This window comes from Glandiceps talaboti, chromosome 1, assembly GCF_964340395.1.
Source record: "Glandiceps talaboti chromosome 1, keGlaTala1.1, whole genome shotgun sequence".
Classification (NCBI taxonomy): Eukaryota; Metazoa; Hemichordata; class Enteropneusta; family Spengelidae; genus Glandiceps; species Glandiceps talaboti.
Window position 1 is genome coordinate 25,027,330 of NC_135549.1, and position 27,209 is coordinate 25,054,538.

The window sequence follows — 27,209 nt, forward strand, 5'->3', positions numbered from 1 at the left end:
ATGGGTGCTTCTCCCGAGGCTGCTGCTCCTGGCCAGAATTGGACCAAGACTGGGTACATTCTGTCAGGCGTGAGCATAGCCACCATCGGTCTTCTGGCATTTTTGGGGAATACCTTAGTAGTATGGGCATTCTACAGAGACAAAAAACTGAGAACTCCAGCTAATTTGTTTATTCTTTCAATCGCAGTGAGCGATTTAGCAATATCCATTGTGGGGAATCCTTTCTCGGCAACGTCCAATTTTGCCGGTAGGTGGTTATTTGGACTTTCGGGATGCAAATGGTAAGTAGTCTCTGTACGAAAACATATTTATAGCATGTTTTATTATTGATTACAAATGGCAGATTACTACAACAATATCAAGGGAATAACTTATTTAATATCTTAGTACCCATTGAAGGTAGAGTAATGCATTGAGACCTACGTACGGTCAGTTACAGTCAATGTAGTCTTATTCTGTTATGTTTATTAAGAAATTAATCTCCAATCTAATTTAATATAGTATACTATAATATAATTCCGAAAGAACTATCAATTAATTGTGCACGAGTTCTGAAACTGGTTTAGTTGAAGCAAGGCTGTCTGATAGAAAGCTTCAGTAAACAATAATTTCAACGGTCCTGTAATATACCCAAAACGTTCGTATATCTGATCTGCAATATACAAAGTGTAGTGCTAATTGCGTACATTGAAGATTTACGTTTTTCATTACGTTGAGGCATGTGCATAATTAATGCTTTTTGCTAATTTCAAACGTCGTCATATCAAAATCCATATAATTTTGTGTATTTATTGAAGATGACAAAACGCAAGTGTCCGATTTTTTAATAATATATGCTTCAATTTGGTATGTACCTTTAAAAGTGATAAGAAATAACATAGGAACCACAATCCTTTAACGAAATGAATTCAGTTTACATCTGGGAACTCTTTCAACTTATGGACTGTTATCAGAGTCACAGGCATGGGATACCAATTATAAGATCAAAATCCCTATCATACCCGATCAACTACCACGAATCTTGTGGAATGCATTGACTTTATAAAGTGAACTTGATAAAGGAAGATAAGTAGATTCACTGTTCCTTGATTATTCGAAAGCATTTGATTCTGTTAACCATCTGCTTCTCATACACAAGTTGAAATCATATGGTATTCGTGGATGCCGTGGTTTCGTTCTTATTTATTTAAATAACCGACAAGAGCATGTTGTCATTGGAGGTACCTCGTCTACATGGCAAAAGGTTATATCAGGTGTACCTCAGGGTTCCATATTGGGTCCGCTACTTTTTAGTATGTACATTAGCGATTTTTCTGATGTTCTTAAGTCGTCTGAGTGTTTGCTGTATGCAGACGACTCCAAGATTTTTAAGACAATTTTTAATGATCTAGACTGTTTTAGACTACATAATGACCTTAATGACGTTTCCGGTCCAAACTGTGGCACCTCAAACTTAATTTGACGAAATGCGTTGGTGTTGTCCTCTCAACTAATTTAAACTGGGAGTTACATATTCACGACATCGTCAAAAAGGCTTACAAGCTAGTAGTCTTGCTTCTAGCCGTTCGGGTTTTCTTTCGATGCTATAACTATAAGCGAACGAAGTTCGCATGTGACGGCCTGCCCGACTCGGATGTTCCATCCTCGATAGCGTTGTTCGGCTGTGTGTCGTATTTTATCGGAAGAACATCCGAGGGCTAGCTGATAGACTAACAAGCTAGTTGGTTTGATAAAGCGTGCCTGCAAGTATTTCCATGACAGTTCTTGTATCATTAATTTATATAGTCAACTAGAGTATGTCCACAAGTTTGGTCACCCCATCAGAATTATTTAATCGCTAAAATTGAAAGAGTCCAGCATAACGTTCTCAAATACCTTTATGATGGAAAATCGTTCCATGGTAAAGGAGTAAACTCGATTACAGCAATCTTTATCAGTATTTTAATATTCAAAGTCTTCAATCTCCTAGGAAATTGCTGGATGCAGTCTTTTTATATAAATGCTTAAATGGCTCTTTTAACTCAATTTATCTTGTTGCCAATGTTCCTTTTTATGTGCCCTCCAGGAATCTCCGTTCCCACTACACATTTAAAATGGCACGTTTTAATACTCAAAGGAAAAAATAGTTTTTACCTAGGACACTGACATATTTTCCAGTCTCAGTACTTTTAGAAAAGATGTCCTAAATGAAATAGTTGATGTGTGAATTTAACGCAATTTCGGTAATTGTATCTTCTTTTATTTTATTGTATTTCAATTTATATTAGTTTTGTAAATACTAGTATACATTTAAGTTTTTCCGATTTCAGAGTGTCTGCACATGGGATAATCCTGTAGACATCTCAAATAAATGAATAAATAAATAAATAAATAAATAAATAAGACTTCTGGTATGCACAAGGGACAGGAGGCATATAAATGGCGATTTGCTCAAATCGTTCACTACTATAACAGTCACTAAAACGATAATATAAATGTTGAGAGCATGTTACGTCCCAAACCTTTGCTTTTGCTGTTATTAGCGAATTCCAAGAATATAATGTGTTATACTTCCCCGCCACATCAATCCCTTCTACAAACAATTGCCGTCTAATTTTTATGGCAAGATTTATGATATTCTTTTTACTACTGGACGTTCAATCATGGACGCGGTAGAATCACACCTCCATGGTTAAATGGATGTATACGTCATTTATTTCGAATTTTACATCGAATGCTTTTTTAATTAGGCAATATCATAACATTTTATTCCGAATGCTTTTTTCCTTAGTTGTTATCAACTAGTTCTCAGAGAACACATAGGTCCGTTACATACTATCCCTTTATAAACATTCTTTGTCTAGATTATGGTAAGAACCACCTCTTTTGAGCAATTGAATCGTTTTACCTTAATCCCAATAGAAGAAGTGTTCACTTCCAAACATATCATAAGTTCTGCAAGGCGCATTATACAAATGAAATATATTTGCTAATATATTGCTAGATAGTAGAATAGAAAGCCCTCACATCCTTCCATGCAGAATGCATCACCAAGCAGCCATGGATGAATACACAGCATTTCACGTTCTTTTGACATTTCTATGAAGAAAATGAATGTCCGATGTTCAAGGGACGGATCAAAGAATTTGGTTACCTACCATGCAACGATGTCGATGTGTATTCATTGAACTGTTTGACCCAACATATACTAAAATGCAATACAATGGCGTGATATTCAGATTATCATCACCGCGTACCGACGCTCATTACTATTAATGTTATTCTTACGAAATATATCAAAAACACTTTACTACCAAATTATTCTCCCACTAACAATAGTTTTCTCCATTGTTTGATCAGTTGCCTTCTTTTGTTATTCACGTTTTATTGTATCAATTTGGAACACTACCCTTTGTATCTAAACTTGTAAAGTTGGTTTTGTTAAAGTGCTGGGTTAAAGACAATAGAAACCATTAAATCGATACAAAGTGGATTTAGAAAAAAGATTTTTTAATTTCAACTTAAACTAGGCAAATGTGGTAATATGACCATGGGTATGCCTTTCTGTTTGGAACAAATGAAAGTAATTTGGTTTACAAAGGGTTATAACAGTGATTGGACAAGGTGTTTCATCTTATACAAAATCTAGTCGGATTTTTGTGTCGTTTGAATTGAATTGAATTGAAATTTATTCCACCAGAAGAGAAAAATATATACACAAACTCTGAAAGCAACGGATAGAACATTTCTGGTGAGGGCCATGGAAATAGTTCGTGGGAACTAATCAATGTCCATGGACCGTACATGTAGATAATAAATACAAATTTGGGCTGGTACGAGTTTCACAATAACAACAAAAATACAATTCTTAGTAAATAAAGAGAAGTGTTGGTGGCAAAATTAAATGGAAGCTTATAAACGTAATGGAAAAAAATAGTAAAATAAGAACAGGTAACAAGCACAAGTTCTAATATACAGAAATAAAATTACAGTGGCAAATTGAAAGAGACAACAGATAAAGGTTATTCCCTCTGAAGATACTGCCTTAAGTTTTTCTTAAAATTATGATACTGTTTATTAATCTTTCCATGTGAACCTCCGTACTTCAACAGAGGTATGCACCATGTACATGAACAATAACAATAAATATATTGAACTTTGGTCAGGCAACACTAGTCATCAGAGTATTCGCACACATTTTTTTAATTTATTTTGAATTAGACGAAGTAACACATGATGCTCAGATCGTGAAATCTCCATGAAATGTGATATCCGCGATTCCGTTATTTAATTTACGATGTATGCAGTAGAAATCATCGATGTAAATTTAAAAAGTGACATTTCTGTTATATTGATGTCAAACATAGGACGGATATGAAAATGATATATTTGGTCTTATCATCCCAAAACTCCCGGATTGTTATTACTAGGACTCGGAATTAGTAGGACCCGTTGCGTGCACGTTTCACACGATTTTGAACAACGTAATTTTCTGTGTATTGACAATAGCTCAATATAACGGGTTTCGAATGTGGCCTTGCTACATTGCGGTAAGAGATTTGCGCACTAGGCGACGGGATACTTCCGCATTCATATAGTACCACTTCGTTTCGTGATTTTTATTAATCATTTGGTGGAAATGCTATCCAAAGGTAAACACAGTTTAGCCCGCAATGCCACACATTTGCCCGTCAGTGATCACTTTTAATCGCCCTTTTGTTATCCCGATTGACACCTTGTGTTCAACTAAATGACTTCGCCAGCGACAACACAGTAATTAAATTTTCCGCGTTTCGCTAGTATAGAGGAAAATTATTGTCTGGACGTTGTGAGAACAGCCAATGGGAGACGTGGAAAAAGTCACGTGGGTGACAGTATTTAAGTGAGGGAAGCGGGGATTTTGAACCATTCTAGGCCAGCACCCGTCACAGTGCAGCCAGTTTGTTTGAGTTTACAGGTCGTTTTGCCAAACATGGCTTCCTCGGATAAAACAGAACTCCAGGAACTTATCCAAACACAAGTTACCGAAGCAGTTTCACATACAAGCAAGCTACTCCTAACAGATTTGGAAAAATTAATGTCAGCCCGGCTTGACTCGTTAAAGAACGACCTCACCATTAGTCAGAAACGACTGTCCGATAATCAACTTGCAGCGGTGAAAGAACTCAAATCGAAGGACATGCCAGCTTTTCGAAAGAAGTACTGCGAGGAGCAATACAAATATAACGAAAAAGTTACGGAGAAGTTGATAGAGGCCACGCGACAATTGGATGAAATCCAAGGGAACCACCCCAACATTAGCTCAGCCAAATCAAACATAGTTGAAGGTATGCAACTAATTTGTCATCGCCAAAAGATGATACGCTTAGCCGACAACGAGGACTTAGGTTGGCGAGTCGTTCAAGAATACGAAACGCATGAACTTGCGTCAGACTCCGACGACGAAAAAAGAATCTACAAGGCAGTTTCCAGAGCCAAGGCAAAGCAAAGAGAAGATTCGAAGAAACGCAGAAACAAGAGAGGCTATCAAAATAGTAACAGATGGACCCCATACCAAGAGCATTCACCACAGAGAGGGGCAGGGTCTAGAAGCACGTCTTCAAAACCCGACTATCTAGGGAGAAGACCTGGTTCATGTTTTGCCTGTGGAAAAACAGGTCATTGGCGGGCGGAATGCCCAGAGACACGGGCAGCAAATAAGATAAGTACATACTATAATCTAGGTACGGGTAATTTGGGCGTGGCCACCAATAACTGTGTCCCTCGTGAAAATGTCAGCAGTAATGGGCATGTATTTGGGCAAAAATCCCTGGGCCATGCAAGTACTCATACTTCTGTAAATTTAGGCTCAGAGTTCGTCCACTTTTGCTCTGAATCCACAGGTGTCTTTAAAAAGTCACATGCTAACGTGGGTGCTAAAGTTCAGGGCGGTCCCGTTGGGGGAGGGGGCACCAACTCAGGCCACCAAACTAAGTATGTAGACTGTGGCAGTCACCACACTTTGAGAGATGCCGGCAATGCGAGCATTTCTAAACCGGGTGTTTTTCAAGAAAGTTCAGGGCTTGCAGCCGTTCCTTCTATGTTACCGGTCAACGTGAACACAATGGTCTTTAAAAGGCCGGTTGGCAGGCTTCGCGGAGCAATTGAATTTTGGAAAACTGCAGGGGCAAATGCGTACGTTTTAGACATTGTTCAGAACGGGTATAAACTGCCATTCAAGGAAATTCCAAGCAAGGTAATTCTTGAGAATAATAAGTCGGCGAAAGTACATGCTGACTTTGTCCAGGAAGAATTAGGTCGGTTACTTTTAAAAGGTTGTATAGCCGAAGTGGCGGAACCACCTCATGTTGTAAATCCATTGACTGTAGCAGTGAACAAGGTAGGCAAGGAGAGGCTTGTTCTCGATTGTAGACATATTAACTTGTCCTTGTACAAGTTTAAATTTCGTTTAGAAGGAGTGGAAACTGCAAGGCAAATGTTTGTGCCAGGTACATTTATGTTTACCTTCGATATTAAGTCAGCCTATCACCATATCGAAATGTTTGGAGAGCATCAGGGATATCTAGGTTTTTCGTGGAAATTTGGTGAAATTCAAAAATATTTTGTATTCAAAGTACTGCCCTTCGGTGTGTCAACGGCACCTTACATTTTCACGAAGGTTACACGTACAATGGTAAACTGGTGGAGGGGTCAAGGTAAAGACGTACTCATGTATATAGACGACGGTATTGGCGGCACAGAGGGAGAAAAAAGGGCCGCGGAATTAAGCACACAGGTTAGAGCCGATATCGAAAGTTTTGGTTTTTTGTTAGCGGGGGAAAAGTGTCATTGGTTTCCTCAACTTAAAGTAGATTGGCTAGGCCACCAGCTTGACATGGAACAAGGTTTAGTGTTTGTGTCGGAAGAGAGAATCGTCAATCTCGAGGAAAGCTTAACTTTCACGATAAAACAAATTGCGTCAGGTCAGACACTGTTGGAAGCAAGAAAACTTGCAGCTCTCATTGGTCAGATTATATCGATGCAAGGTGGCATCGGACCTCTCGTTCGCCTCCGTACGAGGTCAATGTATTCTTGTCTTGAGAAAAGGGCAAGTTGGAATTCTATTGTAGAAATTGACAGTCTTGCATTAAGTGAAATGGTGTTTTGGGCCAAAAATGTCAGGGCTAACAACGGGTCAAAACTGTTATGTAACAGAGTGTGTGAAACCTATGCATACAGCGATGCATCAACAGGTGGTTACGGTGGGTACATTGTAAGTCAGGAAGACGGTGACACTATTGGTAGATGGTCACAGTTAGAAAGCCAGAAAAGCTCGACATGGAGAGAGCTTGAGGCTGTGCATCGGGTAATACAGAACAATGTAAAGTGCCTGGCTGGGCAAAACGTGCAATGGTGCACAGACAACCAGAACGTGGTTAGAATACTGCAGGCAGGCAGTAGAGTACCAGAATTACAGTCAACAGTTTTGAATATATCGGCTGTATGTGAAACAATAGAAACGGCAATAGTCCCAAAATGGGTGCCACGAAAAGAAAATTCGCAAGCTGATTGGCTCAGCAGGTGCACAGACAGTGATGACTGGAGTATCAACACGTCAGTGTTTAACATGCTTAATGGGATGTGGGGTACTTATACAATAGACAGGTTTGCAGCCAACTACAATACTAAGTGTACCAGATTTAATTCTCGGTGGTGGTGCCCAGGCACTGAAGCAGTAGACACCTTCTCCCAAGACTGGGGTCACATGGGAGACAATAATTGGCTAGTCCCGCCACCCAGGTTAATCCTAAGGGCACTGAAAAAACTAGAATGCGATCGGGCCAAGGGGACGTTAATTTTTCCCTGCTGGAAATCTGCTCCGTTTTGGCCTTTCCTGTGTCCGCAAGGAAACAGTTTTGCAGGCTTTGTTAAAGCCATTTTGGTACTTCCAACCATAGGTGTTATAAGCCCGGGCAATGGTAATAACGGCATCTTTAATGGGCAAAAACTGAACTTCGTTTTGTATGCCGCCCATGTTAGTTTTTGCTAGGCCTCTGGCTAGTAAGGGAGAATGTAATTACGTTCATTTTCTGTCTCCCCTTTTCCAATTGCAGGTCTAAAGTTAGCAGACAGAGTGGAGAGCGCAGCATGCGGGAGCAAGGTCACCAGGGAAGTAAATCCCGAACTGCATCGTTTAGCCGGACAATTACCATACTACCTCTTAGATTCTCGTAGTGACAACACCGTTAAGAAGTATTTTTCTTATTTCAAGAAATGGGAAACTTTTATTTCACCGAAAGGGCAAAGTGCACTTCCAGCCAATCCAATTCACGTTGCCTTGTTTATTACACACTTATTAGAATGTAATGTATCGGCTTCAGTTATTTCTAGTCATGTCTACGGAATTAAATGGGCACACACCGTCTCAGGACTTGAGGATCCTACAACACATCCTTTCATTATAAGCCTTGTAGAAACTTCCAAACGGACACATCAGGCTCCAAAGTCAAGGAAAGACCCAGTTTCAGTAGAAGAAGTTCGTGCACTCTGTGAAAAATACAAAGACTCCACAGACTTGCTTATTATTCGGGATTTATGTATGATTTTGCTGTGTTTTACAGGTTTTCTCAGATTTAATGAAGTCAGCAATTTAAGGTGTTGTGACGTTACACTGTATGAAAATTATTTTCGCCTAAATATTACCCATAGTAAAACTGACCAGTATCGTCAAGGAAACAGCGTTGTAATTGCCAAAGTAGGATCTTTTGCATGTCCATTTGCTTTGTTACAGCGGTATTCAACCGCAGCTTCAATTAATTTTTGTATTTCCGATTTTCTCTTTAAACCAGTGGTTCGTTCAAAATCTGTCTGCAAGTTAGTGGGAAAAAACAAGAAGTTGAGTTACACTCGGGCACGGGAGACCATCGTTAGTCGCTTAAGGGAAGTGTGTGGCGCTAGCAGGGTGCTGGGGTTGCACTCACTGAGGGCAGGGGGTGCCACTGCCGCAGCAAATGCTGCCGTCGGGGATAGGTGTTGGAAACGCCACGGTAGGTGGAAGTCTGATACGGCTAAGGATGGGTACATTGAGGATTCCTTAGAACATAGATTAGAAGTCACTCAGAAGTTAGGTCTTTAAAAAAAAAAAAAAAAAAAAAAAAAAAAAAAAAAAAAAAACCGAACGACTTCCCGTTCTTTAGATTCTATGTGACCGCTTGGCGACCTTCCAATAAATGGTGTGGTTTTTTTGGGCTGTGAAGCATTGGAGAGACATTAAATTTTCCGCGTTTCGCTAGTATAGAGGAAAATTATTGTCTGGACGTTGTGAGAACAGCCAATGGGAGACGTGGAAAAAGTCACGTGGGTGACAGTATTTAAGTGAGGGAAGCGGGGATTTTGAACCATTCTAGGCCAGCACCCGTCACAGTGCAGCCAGTTTGTTTGAGTTTTGAACTAATGTCAACTTAGTTAGTATTGCTCCTTTAGCAAAGGAGTTCAGTTCTAGGAACCAGAGCCAGTAAGGAAGACACCCGAAACCTCCCCAGATGTGCATTAGACAGTGTGTCGGGTACAGGTTTCCAGACTTTTTCCCAATGGGTTTTAGTCTGGTTTTTCCTGGGCGGTCTTTTGTACGGTAGAAGGGGCGATAAGGCTCAATCTGTTTGTTTGTTGAAATGTTTCCTTTTCGTTTTAATTTTTTGAAAGAGTGTTTTGCAATTGTATCTTGCACTTTGTTACATCTGTTAATAAATTACACGGCCGGCATGCACTCATGTGACCGCTTGGCGACCTTCCAATAAATGGTGTGGTTTTTTTGGGCTGTGAAGCATTGGAGAGACGTGATAATCTCATGAATATTCCACGGGCGGGCAAGGGCGGTTTTGGGCACCTGCGGGCAACACAGATGATTACCGCCAACTTGAATAAGATCACCTCCCTAATAGCATTTTCATGTTCCTGCGCTCAAGTCACACAAAAGGACATCGATCACCTCAAAACAACAGTACCACTGAGGTGTCATGAATTTGTAATTACTGTGCTTGGGTGCAAACATGACGTTGACATATCGCCAAACACTTATTTAGAGAAATTAATATCTCTTATTGTAATGGCTCACATGGGTGTCAAGACAATATAGGTACACTAATATCGCAGGTCTGATTGCAAATGGAAGTTGCTCTTCAGTAATGTGTCCAAAGACGTGAAGTTTTCTTGACTACGCATACAACCACACATTGTTGTCTACTATGGTACGTAAATTGCTGACGGAAATGATCCCATGTCTTGTATATGCCAAAAGTTTATCTATGTTTTAATCTGTAAATTATTTCAAATACATTTGAGGACAAATCTCAAGAAAAGGGAGGAGAATGTCGCATTTTTATTTTCATTTGTACAGCTTCTGACAAACCTTGGAGGAGAAAGAACAATGTCCTGAATTTGTAATTACTGTGCATGGAAGCAGGCATGACGTTGTTTATACATGTCGCCAAATACCTAATTATAGAAACTCATGACATTGTTCTTTGTCCTCCAAGGCTTGTCCCAAGCCTTAAAAGTGAAAATAAAAATACGATAAGGGAGAAAAAGCAGCCAACTTAGGTTATATAAACTCTCAGCAGAACAGAAACTGGTGCAGGGACGCAATAGAGTATAGACAAGCTGGATATACGGTCATGTAACTTACAATAAAGTAGAAGAAACTGAGGTCTCCCAGAGCAACCAGCTGACGAAAGAGGTCAATCAAAAACACCGTCACTACCAGCGTACATCCAAAAACAACTCCGACCGTACACGAGATAGACGCCATCTTTGACAACGTAAATATAGACAGAGGGAGAGGTTTGACTAACTCGTACGACGGATGAAAGACCAACAACATATGAACAGAGGAGAAAATTGTACAGTGGATAAGACACAATGAATGATAAACAAATCGAAGAGGGTTCTTACATCAGGCAAAAGAAGTATTGTGGGAAAAGGCCTAAACTTCACAGTTACAGCTAAAGAAAACTACCACTGTACCAGTGAAGGATGCCTCATCATGACAGAACAGGCCTGCATATCACTATCGAAGCCCGCCGAGATATTCAACCATAGGGCGGATGTCTTAAAATGCCGCAGGAATGTCAAACGCCCAACTGGACATCACTGGGGAAGAATTCAGAACCCTGCTGTCTCTCCATAAGGAGGGGGATATAGCCATCTTACCAGCAGCTAACAACTGCAACAAACAATAACTCAAACATATATTACCGTATTCTGCAGATAGAAAGCACGCATCTGCATTTACATAGTATACTAAAGTAATTCCATTTAAGTTTAGTGTATTTATTTGCACTTGAGTAAAAGATTTACAAACTCAACATGAGCCACTCTCAGCTCAAAGTTTCCAATGTTGGTGGGGGAGGAATTTGTACGATAGCTGAATGATGGTTGCAGGGTTAGATTATGACTAGAATTCCACATACCATCCTGTAGTAAAACCATCCATAATGCATTAGTTTGAGTAACTAGTAACAATTTTCTCCACTTTGAATACTAGTGCTAGAATTCAGTGCTTTTCAAATTATCGATAAGATTGAACTACTGATGATCAAAACACCTGACCTGTTGGCAAACTTTATCTTTGATTCTTATAATAAGAGAAAGGAGACAATGTATAATTTGTAAGATATACTCCTCACACTTGAAAAAAATGTTTCTTTCTTTATGTATTTATTTATTTATTTATTTTGCAACAAATTGGATTTGTGTCTTATAAGCCCAAGGGGCTGGATGTGGCAAGTTTTAATAACATTAGAACCAGATCGTATAAACAAATGTATACTTTAAGTCCACATAGGACACGTTAATAAATAAAATACAACAACAACAACTAGTATAATGAAACGATATTTTTCCATACTTTGGATCGTTAATAATGTATATGGATGTGTTAATGTCAGCTGAAGGACCGTTAGAAAAATATGACATGAATGAACAGTATTTACAAATATGTACCAAACTGCTTACTCAGCAATCACCTTAATAATTTAAAACGACTGTAATGTTGAAAGAAATGTTCAAAGGCTAAGTTCACTTTAAGGAAATTAGCAAAAATTTGGAGATAAATTTTTTTTTTTGATTTTTTTTAAATTTTTGCTAATTTCCTTAAAGTGAACTTAGCCTTTGAACATTTCTTTCAACATTACAGCCGTTTTAAATTTACCAAATCATAAAGACGCCACATTTCAAAAAGAAATGTTCAAAGGCTAAGTTCACTTTAAGGAAATTAGCAAAAATTTGGAGATAGATTTTTTTTAAATTTTTGCTAATTTCCTTAAAGTTAACTTAGCCTTTGAACATTTCTTTCAACATTACAGACGTTTTAAATTTACCAAATCATAAAGACGCCACATTTCAAAAACATGATGAAGCCAGCGATGAGTGACGTCATTTATTGAAATGATCAGTCAGACATAACCAATATTTATTTTCATACCAAAGTAGTTCAACAGTCGATCATTCATGAACATTATGATTATCAAAGACGTCAGAATCCATAAATTTCACGTGCAAAGGAGTAGACAGCCAGGAGGTCGTGTAGGCAACGTATGTAAATTGTATTAGTTATTCATGATCAGTTATTTCGAAATACTCAAACCTAAATATTACTAATTCCACCCCCCCCCCCATGAATATTGAAATTAAATTACACAGATGTACACGTAATGTAATTTTATTTGAATATTAATTCCAAAAGCGAAGGAATACCCCATCGTATATATTGTCAGCGGTAAGGGTAGGTAATTATCTCTGACTTTCATGCATAGGTATATATCGGGTGGATATGGCATAATAATATTATTATTATGACTACAAACGTGATGCATTATCTATCATAACATTATCTCACCGTTACCAATGAATGAGATGATAGTAAACGTAGAACTACATGTGAATATTATCTGAGCATAATAAAGAAATAAACTGGATTACGCATCACTGCTTAGTACAATAGGATTGTAAATAGGGAGGGTTTTGCTAACAGATTTAATCTACGATCTAATCTTAGCTACGATTCTTATAGAGTGCATTCCATAAACAAATACCTCAATGTGCTTCTTTTTTTCTTTTCTTTTTTAAAAAAAGCACGGAAATCACAAGAATATAGTTCACGTATAAAACAAAATCAGACAAACGTCATGTCGTAAACAATAGGTCTTAATACCAGATTTAAATATTGGAATCCCAGCTTTTTAAAAGACGTTTGGTTCAAATTTAACAAAAGCAACCTTGACTGTCCTTATTATGCAACGTTGACTGTCCTTATTATATAAAACCTGAATTCAGTCACTTACACAGTCTCAATACTAATATATATAATCTCCCGGTATTCCGAATGAGTGCTACGTCATCGAGCGAGGACGAATGATTCCCCTCATGCCGGCCGTATCCCTCCGAACGAGTCCGAGATGACGTAGCACGAATGAGAAATACCGGGAGATTATTTATTTATCATAATGACAATTTTAAACTAAAATATTCTCAAACTTACGCTGAACGCGCATTAATTCTATGAAGAGATGGTGCTACAGCGCTCAGCTGTTATGTTCATTCGGTTTTTCAGAATGGCGACAGCTGTCGTCGCTACTACTACTAACGTATATGTCGAGATCAGTAAAATTACACCACAGACTTTCAGGTAGGGAACATTATGCCAACGACGGGATGTTTGTCAAGAGCAGTGATTAATTCTTTGACAAAATATAGACACTTTCATCGGAAAAATTAGACATATCGAGAGACTGACTAACTCGGCTCAGAGTCAAACGCTAAAAATATCAACACTGGCAAGTTAAAATGTCGAAAACAGTGAAATTTTCAAAAACACATTGTCAAAAGTCATTCAAAAATTCAATCAATAGTTGAATTTAACGGACAACCATTTCACTGCTTTGCGCAACTATAAGTTTTTACGATGTTGATTGTTAGCATGTCTATGTACGTTAGTGGCTGTACGAAAGGCGATAGATGTGACCAAAAGAGGTGTATTTGTTTACTGTTTACACTGATAATGATGATGGTCGATGTTCGGCAATCCATGAATAGCAAGGGAACCATATTTTCAAACAGCAACATCGTAACTCTACAGGTTGATGATGTTTACAAATAATCCAAAGTAGTTCCGACCATATGACTATAGTGTGACGTCAAAGTATAGTAATATGAAATGTGTGGGTTTCATATTACTATACTTTGACGTCACACCCTGGGAATATGAGGGTCTATGTATATAATAAAATAATAGTATACATGCCTACCTGTCATTTATCAGCATTTTATACACAAATATTGAGCACTGAATCACAACACAACGTATGACAGTTGCGGGTCAACTACCTCTCTGCTCTGTCCTAGGGCACTGAACTCGATACCGACCTATTCATGTGATTCTGAACCCAAATAGATTTGCAGAATTAACATTCTGTATTTTATCTACATGTTTTCCAATTAGACTATATTTATAGTAGACAATTTCAGCACGAAGCTGTCACCCACTATATCCATAACATTGTGCATGTGAATGAAATGGGGTAAAATGTGTCGGTGATTTCTGCCGATAAAATGACAGCAAAATAAATGTAGAGAAACACGAGTACAAATTATCTCATGAACAAAAAACTTTCAATGACCCTTGATTACTGGGGATCAGTTGATGCAGATAAGAAAGTCGTTCACTCAATCACTCAACTGACGAACCCTTTCAAAGTTGCACCTGATGTCTGACGTCTATGGTCAGCAAACGTGTGGTTTTCCCATTCAATTTTATAAGTGAAAAATATCACAATGTAACATTACTCAAATAGGGAACTTTTTAATAGTCAAAAAGGCATCGATCATTCATTAATATTCTGCTTTACATACATATCCTCAGTCTTTAAAGTATTTAGTTTGACTTACGGTTGTCAATTTTGATTATATATATGTATGTGTGTGTGTGGAGTCAGAATATACGACGGGGGTTGGGGGTTGGAGAGAAATTGGGGACGGCATGCAGGGTTGAAAGGAAGAATAATAATTCTGATGGTCTGAAGGGGGCGAAATGTTTTGCTCATGCTTTGAACCAAATTAAACCTCAGGAGCACTCGTTTACAGAGTAGATTTAAAAAATTCTCGCGGCTTCGCCGCAAAAACGTCTAAACTCTATCTTCAGTAGTGAGGTCGGTGGCAGCCATGCGAATGTATTTGTGTATGTCTTCGCCTGTCTGCCTATTTGTCTGCTGTCTTAATATTTACAAAACAGCTTACAGCCCAGTGTGAGGTCTATTTTGCAAAGCCCACATCTGTTTGAAAAGAAACCTCTCATTGTTATGTATGAACGCTGCAGTTGATTTCACTGTGTTAGTTTAATGTAGTGTACTGTTACGTTCTAGGGTTTCAGTGTCTAATTAGGTAGATCGACAGAGCGTAAAAGATTCTCCGCTTTAACTATCTTTCTAGGGTACCGGGATCTAATAAGCTTGTCTAAGTTACGAATCAGCCACACAAGTATCATCACTCACAAGTACGCTCTTATACTCAGGCAGAGAGGGACACAACACACCAACAGTTGCGTTGTAAATCAAAATCGTTCACTTTATTCACAGTTACATTCTCATATATAGTCTGAATGACATCATTTGTTCTAAATCGAAAGTTCTCATGAAAGACGATCTTTCACCTAAATTCATTGTTCTCAAAGAACTTTCCACCACAATATTTAATATTGAGATTTAAGATCATGCCATATGTAAATTTTCCACGTGTAAGACAAGTGTTGGTCATGCAATTGGAAAATTAGGTATTAATCTGATCTGAATTCGATAATCAACAAGTCAACTTGATTACAAGTACTAATCTATGTTGCTTAATCTAAAAAACCACAGTTGTTGGCTACTAGAGATAAATAAAATTAATTCAGGATTAGTGGATAAATCAGCATATTAGTAGATCACGCTGTTGTTAGCTCCTGTTTGTAGGTAAATGGCGCAAAGGTAAATTATACGTTCAAATTGGTAGAACATGCAAAAATTCAAATATGACATTTCTGAATCGTACCAGTACCATACTGTGCATCTCTGAAGTAGAAGGGGGTACTGTAAAATGACACATATTAAAATATGTGTAGCCGGGGGGGGGGGGGGGGGGGCTATGAAAATTCTTGGATTCACATCGGGGCCATGAATTTTTTTTGAGAGTGTGAAGGGGGGGGGGGGGGCTGTGAAAAAAAAGTTTGACCAAAATAATTTCTCCCCAGGCCATAAATTCTGACCCATATATATATATATATATATATATATATATATATATATATATATATATATATATATATATATATATATACATATATATATATATATATATATATATATATGTATATATATACATACATACATACATACATACATACATACATACATACATACATATATATATATATATATATATATATATATATATATATATATATATATATACATACATATATATATATAAACTATTACGCTCTGCCACTGCGGTATAGAGCACTGTCTTAGCAGATTGATACTCACCGAGTTATATATATATATATATCGTAATATGGAATGGTCAGGGCATATAATCCATATTTTTCTGTTCAAAGAAATAACTTGGCTTGAGTATGTTGTAATATACATGCACCCTACAATAGATCTGAGGGTTTTGACATAAAATATACACTACAGTGTTGATTGTAAGGAAATAATTGGCTTTCATCGTAGCTGAGAAGGTTTTGAAAAGGAAGACAATTTCATAGGCAATCAGCCTTCGAAAGATGTCTTAATGTGTATATATGATTTCTCGTAAACACTTTGGTAATAACAAAGTCAAACAAAATCAAGAATCATAAAAGTTCAAACAAACCGAATGAACATTTTTTTTCAAAATATCTATCGAGTTTGTGTGGTCGCTAATTAGTATATGGAAGTACCCCCTCCACGATATATCGAAACCTGTGAATTCTACTCGTAATTCCCATTAGACGGTGAGTGGTTCGTGATAATGATCTCGATGACACCGCAGGTAGTCGCCATCAAGATGGCTCAAGGAGTCCTATTCTATTTGCCAGTTTTACAGCTAAAATGATGTTGGTTCGGTGTTTCACTCATGTGACATGACATATTTTACACAAAGTCAGACAGCTTCAAGTGAAAAAAAAATATGATGTAGAATTTGTCAAGTTGATATGTCGATTATCAGTTCGAAAATAAACAACTGGAGCCATTAAAATCACCAAGTCCATGTGTAATGTTTTCATTAGAAGCCTATTTTTACTGCATTGTGAAAGAATAGCAATGCTTATCAGTGTTCAATGTGATTGGGCGAAGGATCCTGCTGTGTTTAATAGTCTAGAGTTGACATGTGTCTATTTTTGTGATCAAAACTTTCTGTCCCATGTTAAAGTGAAGCACTAAACTGAAGTCATTTTAGCTGTATCTATGCTGAATAGAGGAGTGTGTACCGCCCGTTTGTACACGATATCTCAAAAACCAGGCTTGGTGTCAGCATAGTTTTGTTAATTTTGAACAATTGCACGGTAACGTAGTATATCTCAATTACAACTCGTTGAAATGAAATGGCATTTGTTACCAGCTGTTTCACAATCAATGCTTCACGTATATATGATGCGTTTGGGGTGAAGATTGAAATTAATTGACAGTTTTAAAAACAATATTTATAGTGTAGAAGACAAAGTTAATCAGTAAGTCTCAATTGTTTTACTCCTCATTATGAAAAGATTAATAGGTATATGTACTTGTCCTTTGTGTTTTGGACGCTACGTGTTACGGACGCTGCACTTACTGACATTACATATTACCGATTCCAACACTACAAATCGTCCGATTTCATTTGAGCCTGGGGCACACATACTAGATTCAAGTTCTATTGTATATAGTAGACATGAGCACCCAAGTTCAAGTTCTCCAAGATATCAAATTGACTTTATTATATCAACAAGGGAATGCTACTCTGTGTCAAAGGTACGGACATTGCCATTTGTGTGTGGTTCCTCTATTCAATAGTTCAAAGGTTGTTCGTACCTACAACTTAAAATAGTTAATAATTTGGTGTTACAACTCTTCTGTCCTGTAAATTCTGTAAATTCACAACGTAGTCGTGCTTAATGTATATGAGCTGTTAACTTGATAATCACAAACTAGCTGACAAAATTTCAAACGAGGGTCATTAATCGTCGTGGACACCTGCTGTTGGTGATCTTCGTGTTTGGCAATTGAGAGTTCGTGTTCATTTGTTTCCTTATTTTGTTCAAATTGTTTTGTAAGTAACCATTAATGTTTGTTTGTATATGCTTTGGTACAAAATAAATATGCAAATGATATTCTGACAGCATTATGTGACAGTCCCTTGTTATTTCTAGAGGTATATTGTGATGCCAATCAAAAAGGATTTTGCCTTCTTTTTAGACGCCACATAATCTCTGCAGCTTCTGTGATTTTATCATGAACATTCATATCAAGTGATAAGTTGCTAAATATATCACGGCTTTTAATTGCGTTAGTCACAATAATGACAACTGTATGGGCAATTGAGACAGGCGTACAAATTGCCTACTTGAGGTGAGATCACAAAAAGCTGCTGCGGCGTCTAGTGACGTTTTGTCGCTTGCTTCTTTCCATTCATGATCATTAGCAATGTGCATACAACCATAGACAGTGCAGGATCTATGATACAACAACAGGCACAGATAATTGACAGTTTAAAGTCTTGTTATATGACACGTGATTGAACCAAACTACAGCCACTTGTGCTGTTGGCTTCAAACGGTTTTTTTATTCTTATTTACATCACATACACAGTGTGGACTCTTTATTCAGTTAATGATATAAACAGTAACTGCTGATCCTCACTGATCTTGATAGTTCGTTTAGTAGCTTGGGAAAGCTTCTTCGAAAAGAACAGTAATATGGACAGCAGTCCGATTTCTTAGTGACACTGACAGGAAGCAGGCAGGTCTCTCTGAAATTATTTGGTCTTATATCTCACTGGATAAGACAAGACGATCCTAGCTAAGAAACTATTTTAGAGATATGGGCAGTAAACAGATTCGATATATAGTCTGCAACCTGCTAGCTAGTCCAAACTTTCGGATTTTATGACGTTCCAGTAGAGGAATGGAACGCATTTTACTTAGTACTATTCTAAGCCACTGTTGACACCAATTTACAATGTAAGAGAATTCCAATATAAGATTAATCATCTTATTCTATATACAAATTCTAAATCGTATTGCATGATACCACAGGTTGTAAATTCTCTGTCTTGCATTTTTGTAAATACTGTGAAGAAACAGTGATTCATCTATTGCATTCTTGTCTTTTCTCTCAAAATCCCTGGGATTGAATGACAAAACGGAGTTACACCGTAACGTCATATAGCGCATTCCTAAGAAAATCGCTTTCAACAGACTCGTGACGAGATTATAGAGCAGGAAATCCAATAGCTTCTAGCTCTCTATGTCGAGAATACACTTCTGTTTAGAAAGTAGCTACAGCCGAAATTGTGTACTACCATCCTTGATGTAAATTTTTCTGTATGACAACTGATTAACTATATATTGTTGTTCAGGTTGTTTCTGCGAAGAGTATTTTGTGCTTTACTGACATCAAATATGTCTTGGGCAAGTAGGTAGAAGTGACGATTGTGTGGCAAATCTTATAATGAAAGTCTATTGACACCGTTTTTTATGGGACACAAATGCCGTCTGCATGGGCCATACATGCAGGCAGACAGGCAGACAGACAGACAGGCAAGTAGACTGACTGACTGACTGACTGACTGACTGCCTGACTTACTTACTTACTTACTTACTTACTTGAATTAATAAATTAATAACTTAACTTCTCCCTTGTATGGTTTACAGGTATGCGTTTGCCAATAATTTCCTGGGGCTGGTATCCCTGAATACACATGCAGTGATTGCCATTGATAGATATATTGTCATTGTCAGAAGCCGTTTAGGTATGTATAGTGAGTTTTATTGTAGTCATGCTCGCCTAGACTTTAGTGATATCTAATATAATAACTGTAGCCCTCTGTCTCCAACTCAGTAAGTCATAGCTCGTATCTTGATCTCCACCCAGGTCCCCATATTACTCACAAGAAAGCTCTGGTGATGGCATTGGTGGCATGGATCTGGTCCTTCATCTGGGCTGTGTTTCCTTTGCTTGGATGGTCATCGTATTATTTTGAAGGGCCTGGCACCATGTGCAGCGTTAAATGGCAGTCGAACGAAAACCACACTATGTCCTACATACTGTGTTTGTTCCTGTTCTCTTTCCTCCTGCCTATTTGCATCATGCTGTTCTGTTATGGTTCCATATACACCACTGTCAAGGGCTCAGCAGTTACACAGACCGCGTGGGATTCTGAGTCAGAAGCAGCCAAAAAGAACAAAGTTTTGTGAGTGAAGTTAACTTACATCGTCTGTACTATTCTTTGGTTTGTGCCAAACTTCTATGTTCCAAAGACGACACACTTCATGGTCCCATCAAGGGAATATTGGCGCATTCCCCCCCCCCCCCCAAAGATAAAGGACAATCAATCAAGGAATCAAAACTTTAGGCATTAAGACCTGATTGGTCCTCTTCACCATTGCACATGCTTTGTTTTGACGATATCGAATTGTTAATAGTTTTTTAGAAAACGTGGTATAAATTCAAATTGACTGGATGAAAGATGGAAAAATTCAAATTATCGTAAAAGGGTGAAATATATAAAAATCCAAATTATCGTAAAAGGGTCTGTCAGGTAGGCTGGTAATCTTGTCGCTCCTAATTGATCTAAACACAATTGCAAGATATAGTATCAGGGACTGACATTAGGAATTGCTGCAGTGACATATTATCACATATTTATTCAAGATTGCAGGAGTGATTCTACTTTTAATGCGACGTTACTCCTGACAAACAATCAAATGTGACCTGGTTTGATTGTGAATTCACGTGTATATATGTGAAAATAAGATATAGGGTTACAGTTGTATAATGAATATCATCATGTCGTCACCTCAAAGGGAGCCGTGGTATTGGGAGGATATACAACTCTGCATTCACTCCCCTTTGCACATTATTACTTCATGATCAGTTTTACGAAATTTAATTTAGTACACTACAGACCAGTGCATTGATGAAAGATGTTTAACTTACAGTAGTAGTAGTTACGTTCTCTAAATGTAGTATTTCGGTATTTTGTATTTCTAAGGCAAAGAAAGCTTTTGAGGACGACTTGCACAATTGCTGTTACATTTCTGATTGCCTGGTCACCATACTCAGTGATTGCGCTATGGGCTACATTTGGGGATGCTAATAACATCAGCAAAACCACAGCAGCAATTCCGTCGATATTTGCAAAATCCGGGACGGTGTATAACCCTATTATATACGTGATGACGAACGAAATTATCAGAAGCAGTTTCACTAAGGTAAGTTCCAATCCCATTCATCAGAATAGAACAGACAGACAAACATAAACAGACAATCAGACAGACAGACAGACAGACAGACAGACAGACAGACAGACAGACAGACAGACAGACAGACAGACCACTCATCCACCCCACACCATGAAGGTGCAGTCCCTAACTTGAACACAGTTCACATTACTACAGGTAAAAAAATATGCATTCTTTTTTTTTGTTAGATTGTGAAATGTGGTGCCACACGTGATCCGGGCTCGATAGTCACAGAAACCACTAACGATAACGTACGTCTGAGAAATGTTCACAATACTGCAGGTAAGTTGACATTGTCCGAGAATTCATTAATTCACCTTTGTCAAATGCATCAAAAAATATCTTGGCTCAGATCACAAACACTTCTTACTTGATATAGTGGTTGAAAACTGAATCGTTTCTCGTTCAGTACCTTTTGTTATATTAAAATCAGTACCAACAGTGAATATTTAAAATTGTTCGTTGGCATAATCTGTTGAGCAACGGGAAATACAACCAAGATTATTGTTGTGTCTATAGTACGGTCTGATCAACATCACTAGAATTCAATCAACCGTCGCCTTTTTCACCTTTGAAAACGAGATTTAGTGAGACTCTGGGCGCCTATGTATGGGAATGAGTCTGTCTGTTGTCAGTGTAGGAATGCATCAATGTTTTACTAAAGTGATAACAGTCAAGGTTAAATACCAGACACAACACTGTCAATGCCAGAAACATTTTGCAGAATGTCTTCAGTGAAGTATTATTAACCATGTCTGTGAGTATTCAAATCTAACATTCTGTCTGTACCAAATGCAATTAGCCATAATAAAAAATTGTTTAGTTCCGGTTATCCGACCCCACCTAGTTTTTCACGCCAACCCTAAACTTTTTTTTACGTATTCGAGAAAAAAATAATCGCGAACATTGTGTGTGAAGTCTCGCAAGAAATAGTGGATGCGAAAACTGAAAAAGACATTACATAACTGTTCTTCCAATCTGTAATGGCTGTACATCTGATGGGGAGATAAAACCAATAATACAGAGACCATATGGAAACAACTGAAAGCATAACTACCCGAACTAGACACTCACATATGAAAAAGAATTATACATATAAAATAAAATAAAAGATCTACCTTCCCCACCTATTCTAAAATTGAGCGTAATCGGAACCATACAATCTTCTTTTTAGGCCTTATCAGTGATACATGTTACAAATATTTCGAATGATTCTTAAACTATGCTGCACAGTCAAAGGAATAACATTACATTGACAGTGTGTAACAGTATTGATGTTTGAGTGGTTTTAGTTTGTAAAATCTTGATATAGTCTAATAGTTGGCATGTTTTGTGTCTTCGTCCCGAAAAAAGAAATTCGAAAATGTCGAATCAATGTACCAACAGCATTGTTAACTGGATATGTTCGGATTTTGTAAGTTCCTTTGTAATTTCTTCCCTTTCGCAAACCGTCAGTGTAATGTTCGACGCGTATTGGTAGTCTTGTATCCGTAATGAATGCATGCTTAATTTGACAATAGGAGTCGCATACGCCTGTCTGTTACTAGGAAATTTGGTTTACATGTGAAGGTTGGTGGAGCATATAAAAACAATTCTGTGGTTCCGATTACGCCCAATTTTAGAATAGGTGGATAGGTAGATTTTATTTTTTATTTTTTTGTGTCTAGTTCAGGTTTTCGATTGTCTTCCAAATGGTCTCCGTGTTATGTATTTCCTTCTATCAGATGTACAACCATTACAAGTTGGAAGAACAGTTTTATATTGTCTTATTAAGTTGATGTCAGTTTCCTTATCCACTATTTCACCTGATACTTCACAAACTTTTGCGATTTTATATATTTTTTTCTCTAATACGTTAATAAAATTTAGGGTCGGCAGTGAAAAGCTAGGTGTAGTCGAGTAACCGGAACCAAACAAGATTTTTTAGGCCTCACAAATACTTATTTCACACACATTATGCCGTGCTTTTTCATTGTCATGAATAAGAATTATTTGTAGAGTTAGACATGTATATTCTTCGAGTCTGGTCCCTGCCAATCTGAGAGTATGGCACTACTACAAGCAAGTGTGAGATAGATTTGAGGTTGTATCACTGTTTTGCATACATGTTTTTGATTTCGTCGATTTCGTTCCGTGGTCAGTTGGTGTATCATTACGTCATGATTGGCGAATAGAATAACGACCGGAATTACATATCATTCATTCAGCAGACGATGTCTCTACAAGACGAACTAGCACAGCAGCCATTTTCTATTTTCTCATCCTTTGACGAGGATAAATTGGGTTGCACACGTATAATTCGGCACATACCATGCAACTTTTCTGTTTGATATAACCACTCAGATATCAAAAAGAAAGTGGATTACTTGCTTGTCAAGCGAAATGAACTACGCATTCCACCAAACAGACATCAAATAAACAGTCAAATGAAATTTAAGCATCCTTCATTGACATTGGGTATTTGATACTAAGAAAAACATTGGCACCTGAATGTTTACATGGAGTTACATTACATAAATTGTTCATTTCATTTAGACTAAATGTAGCAAAAAATGCAATATTGCCATTGACGTGTGGCATATACAGTTTCTTGTTGGCTTCTGCGTGGTTGTATGAAACAGAAAAACCGCATGGTATTTTGAAAATGAATGTACATGGCTGACAAGATATGTTTATCCAGATCTCATTCAATTTGTGATGGCGTACCACTACTGAATCTCTTCTTCAGAAAGCCCAACATCACCTTTATTTTCTCAGGCCGCTGAAAAATTAAATTGGTGTGGCCAAGATATTTTAGTCAATTTTTATCGTTCAACCATTCAAAGTATTTTAACAAATTCTATCATCGTTTGACTCGGGAACATCACGCTGGAGGAGCTAACTTCACTTGAAAAGGTTGTCCGCACTGCAGAAAAACTCTCGATCTGCCTTCACTTGATTCCATATCTCTCGAGGACTTTGACTGTCCGCAAAGCAACAACCATCACGCAAGATTCAAGTCATCCCCGCTCATAGTTTTTTTAAATCTTTTTATACGCTGTGGTCGGCGCTATCGTAGTTATAAGGTCGTCCAATGAACATCATAGGAAAAGCTTTTACCCGTCTGCAATTCAATTGGTTGTTTTTTATCCATCCTCTTTATCCTTTCATTTTTTTACCATGTTTTTCAAGAGTGCTTGTGAATAGTTATATTCCAACGTGTTTTTATACATAAGGCAATAAAGAATCGGAATCTGATGGTATGAATTTTTATAGCGGAACATAGTACGGTACACGTATGTTGCATCTTGTTGAAATAATACACCGTTACAGAAGTAGTAAATTGGTGCTGCATGTTCGTTCTGAAATATTAAATTGCGGCGTGAAAGTGCTAATTAGCACATCAGTCTGGTAGTAAGTTATCGACAGAGCGGTGTTGACAAGAGGGTAACTTGAGGGTATTTTGAGTATTTTGTTTGTATAATGCTAACATCATTTAGGCATTTGATATACAAAGTAGTAATCACAAAGAACACGGTTTGAGAAGCCGGTTGTTGTCAAATGAGCTGAACACATTTTCGCTGATGAACTGTGAAAAGGGTAGAGGGAGCGGCTTTGATTCAAGGAAACACTTCTGTCCATGACAAATCATACCGCGGTAATTCTGTTCACTCAACCTTAGAGGTCACGAGTTCCAGTGATCGATAGGCTATGTGATTTTAAAAACAATCCATTACAGAACCCAACATGGCCCCCAAACAATGGTTTATGGCCACAGAATAACATGTTAACTCTATGGGGAAATCATAGACTGTTAATTATCCTGGAAAAAAGATATGGTAAACTCCTAAATTTCGTTGTCATTTCCGAAGAAACTGGGAACAGGGTTCCATGTTGTAAAAATTTTAAAATATTTAAGAACTCTGATTTTTGAGAAAATCGGTCTATTCTAAAGTAAATCATGAAATTGTGTACACGTAGTTCAGTGGGCATATCCTATAAGATTCATCTTAAGATTTGTAACATTAATACCTTGTTTTCTTACTGCAAACTTAACATACCCTATTCTGTTTTTACACAACAATATCGATAAGTTTTAATTTTCGCTGCAATTCTCATTCGAAGTGAAGATACTGTCAAGTATCTATCTGTTTTAAAATGTGATGTGGTGAAAGCTGCTAAATGTCTTTATTTACGTCTATTTCCATCTTTTTGTGTTGTTTGTTTTGTTCCGGTGATCCCAACCCTTCCAGAACGCAGTGGGAAGGCGATGGTCACCCAGAACAAATTAAAGGACACAAAACTATTGAAATAAAGGTAAATAAAGACATCTAGCCCCTTTCACCACATCAGATTTTAAATCAGATAAATACTTTTAACCTGTTATTTTATTGCAGCCACCCAAAGTGTGACAGACAAACAAGCCACCGAAGTCACGGCTGACGTAGTGATACCGGGTCAAATTGAACCGAGTCAAGGTGCCAGTGAACACCGAGTAGGGAACGCAAGATTGCAAACCGTGACTACTCAGCCAAGAGTAAATGCATGGAGTATCCATTCCAACGTGGTATGTCTGGAAGACGGCTAGGAATAAATATACTGCAGCTGGTATGCATAATACATGAACACTTCTAGGCCAAAAAAATTTGTTTCTGGTCAGCTCGGGCATCACTTAAATACTCTCCCGTTGCTCTTTTTTGTGCGTTTTTCCAGCCCATGCAGTCTACCGATCCGTTGGGAAACACAAATAACCCTCCCTACTTGAGTTCAGACAACTGCGTATCTAATCATGAACAAGCAAATGACATCTGCCCCACATACAAATTTGCTCTAAAGTACTAAATAAAATGAACAGTAACTCATAAATAGTAGACTGGGTGACTGGTTTGTTGAGAATGAAAAAACAAATTCGCGTTGTCGCACCATTTTAGACAAACTGTCCTGACCAGAAACAATTCTTTTTTTTCATTGCCCTATATGAAATAAACGGCCAAGAAGAAAATGTTCAAAGATCAAACGAAATAAGCTATTGAAACAACGAGGATATTGTTCAACGAAGATATGATGTAATAGAAGCATATAATCGCAATTTTTTGTTTGTAAATGTTTAACATAACATTATATATTCATGTTGCATAAATTCTGCTAGTTTAGTTAGCGTCCAAGTGTCTCCAACACGTCACTATACTATGTCTTATTGTACTGCACAATATTCCTTCCTGCTCTGTTGCGAAGTATGCTTTAGTAAATCAAATTCAATAATTATATTAGTGATAACGTTACAACACTCACAAAACGTTTTTTAAAATCGTGTTCAAAGACAACCTTTGCTTTTTTTAGTGAAGAGGGGGATAAGCTAATATTGCAACCCTTTATATAGAGAGTATTAATCTACAAAAACGTCAGATTGATAGTAATTTATATAAGGCCTAAAAATTATGTGGTTCCGATTACGCTCAATTTTAGAATAGGTGAGGTGGGTAGGTAGAAATTTGTTTAAACCTTTTTTTCATGTGTGAGTGTCTAGTTCAGATAGTTATGTTTTCCGTTGTTTTCCATAATTATGGTCTTTATGTTATTGGGTTCTTCCCATCAGATGTACATGTTGATCTTAGTTTCCTCATCCACTATTTTCGCGAGACTTCACAAGTTTATGTACTTTTTTCTTGAATACGTAAAACGGATTCAGGGTCGGCAGTGAAAAATAGGTGTGGTCGGGTAACCGGAACCAAACAATTTTTTGAGGTTAACAAGCTAT

At 37.6% G+C, this 27,209-nt stretch overlaps 1 protein-coding gene across 1 annotated transcript; it reads left to right on the forward strand.

The window, feature by feature from the left end:
- On the forward strand, nt 1-26,039 carry LOC144434891 (visual pigment-like receptor peropsin). The gene is made up of 6 exons (XM_078123411.1): nt 1-281; nt 19,883-19,980; nt 20,103-20,421; nt 21,223-21,442; nt 21,661-21,754; nt 25,849-26,039. The coding sequence occupies exons 1-6, from the start codon at nt 1-3 to the stop codon at nt 26,037-26,039; spliced, it is 1,203 nt and encodes a 400-aa protein (XP_077979537.1).
- The last annotated feature ends 1,170 nt before the right edge of the window (nt 26,040-27,209 follow it).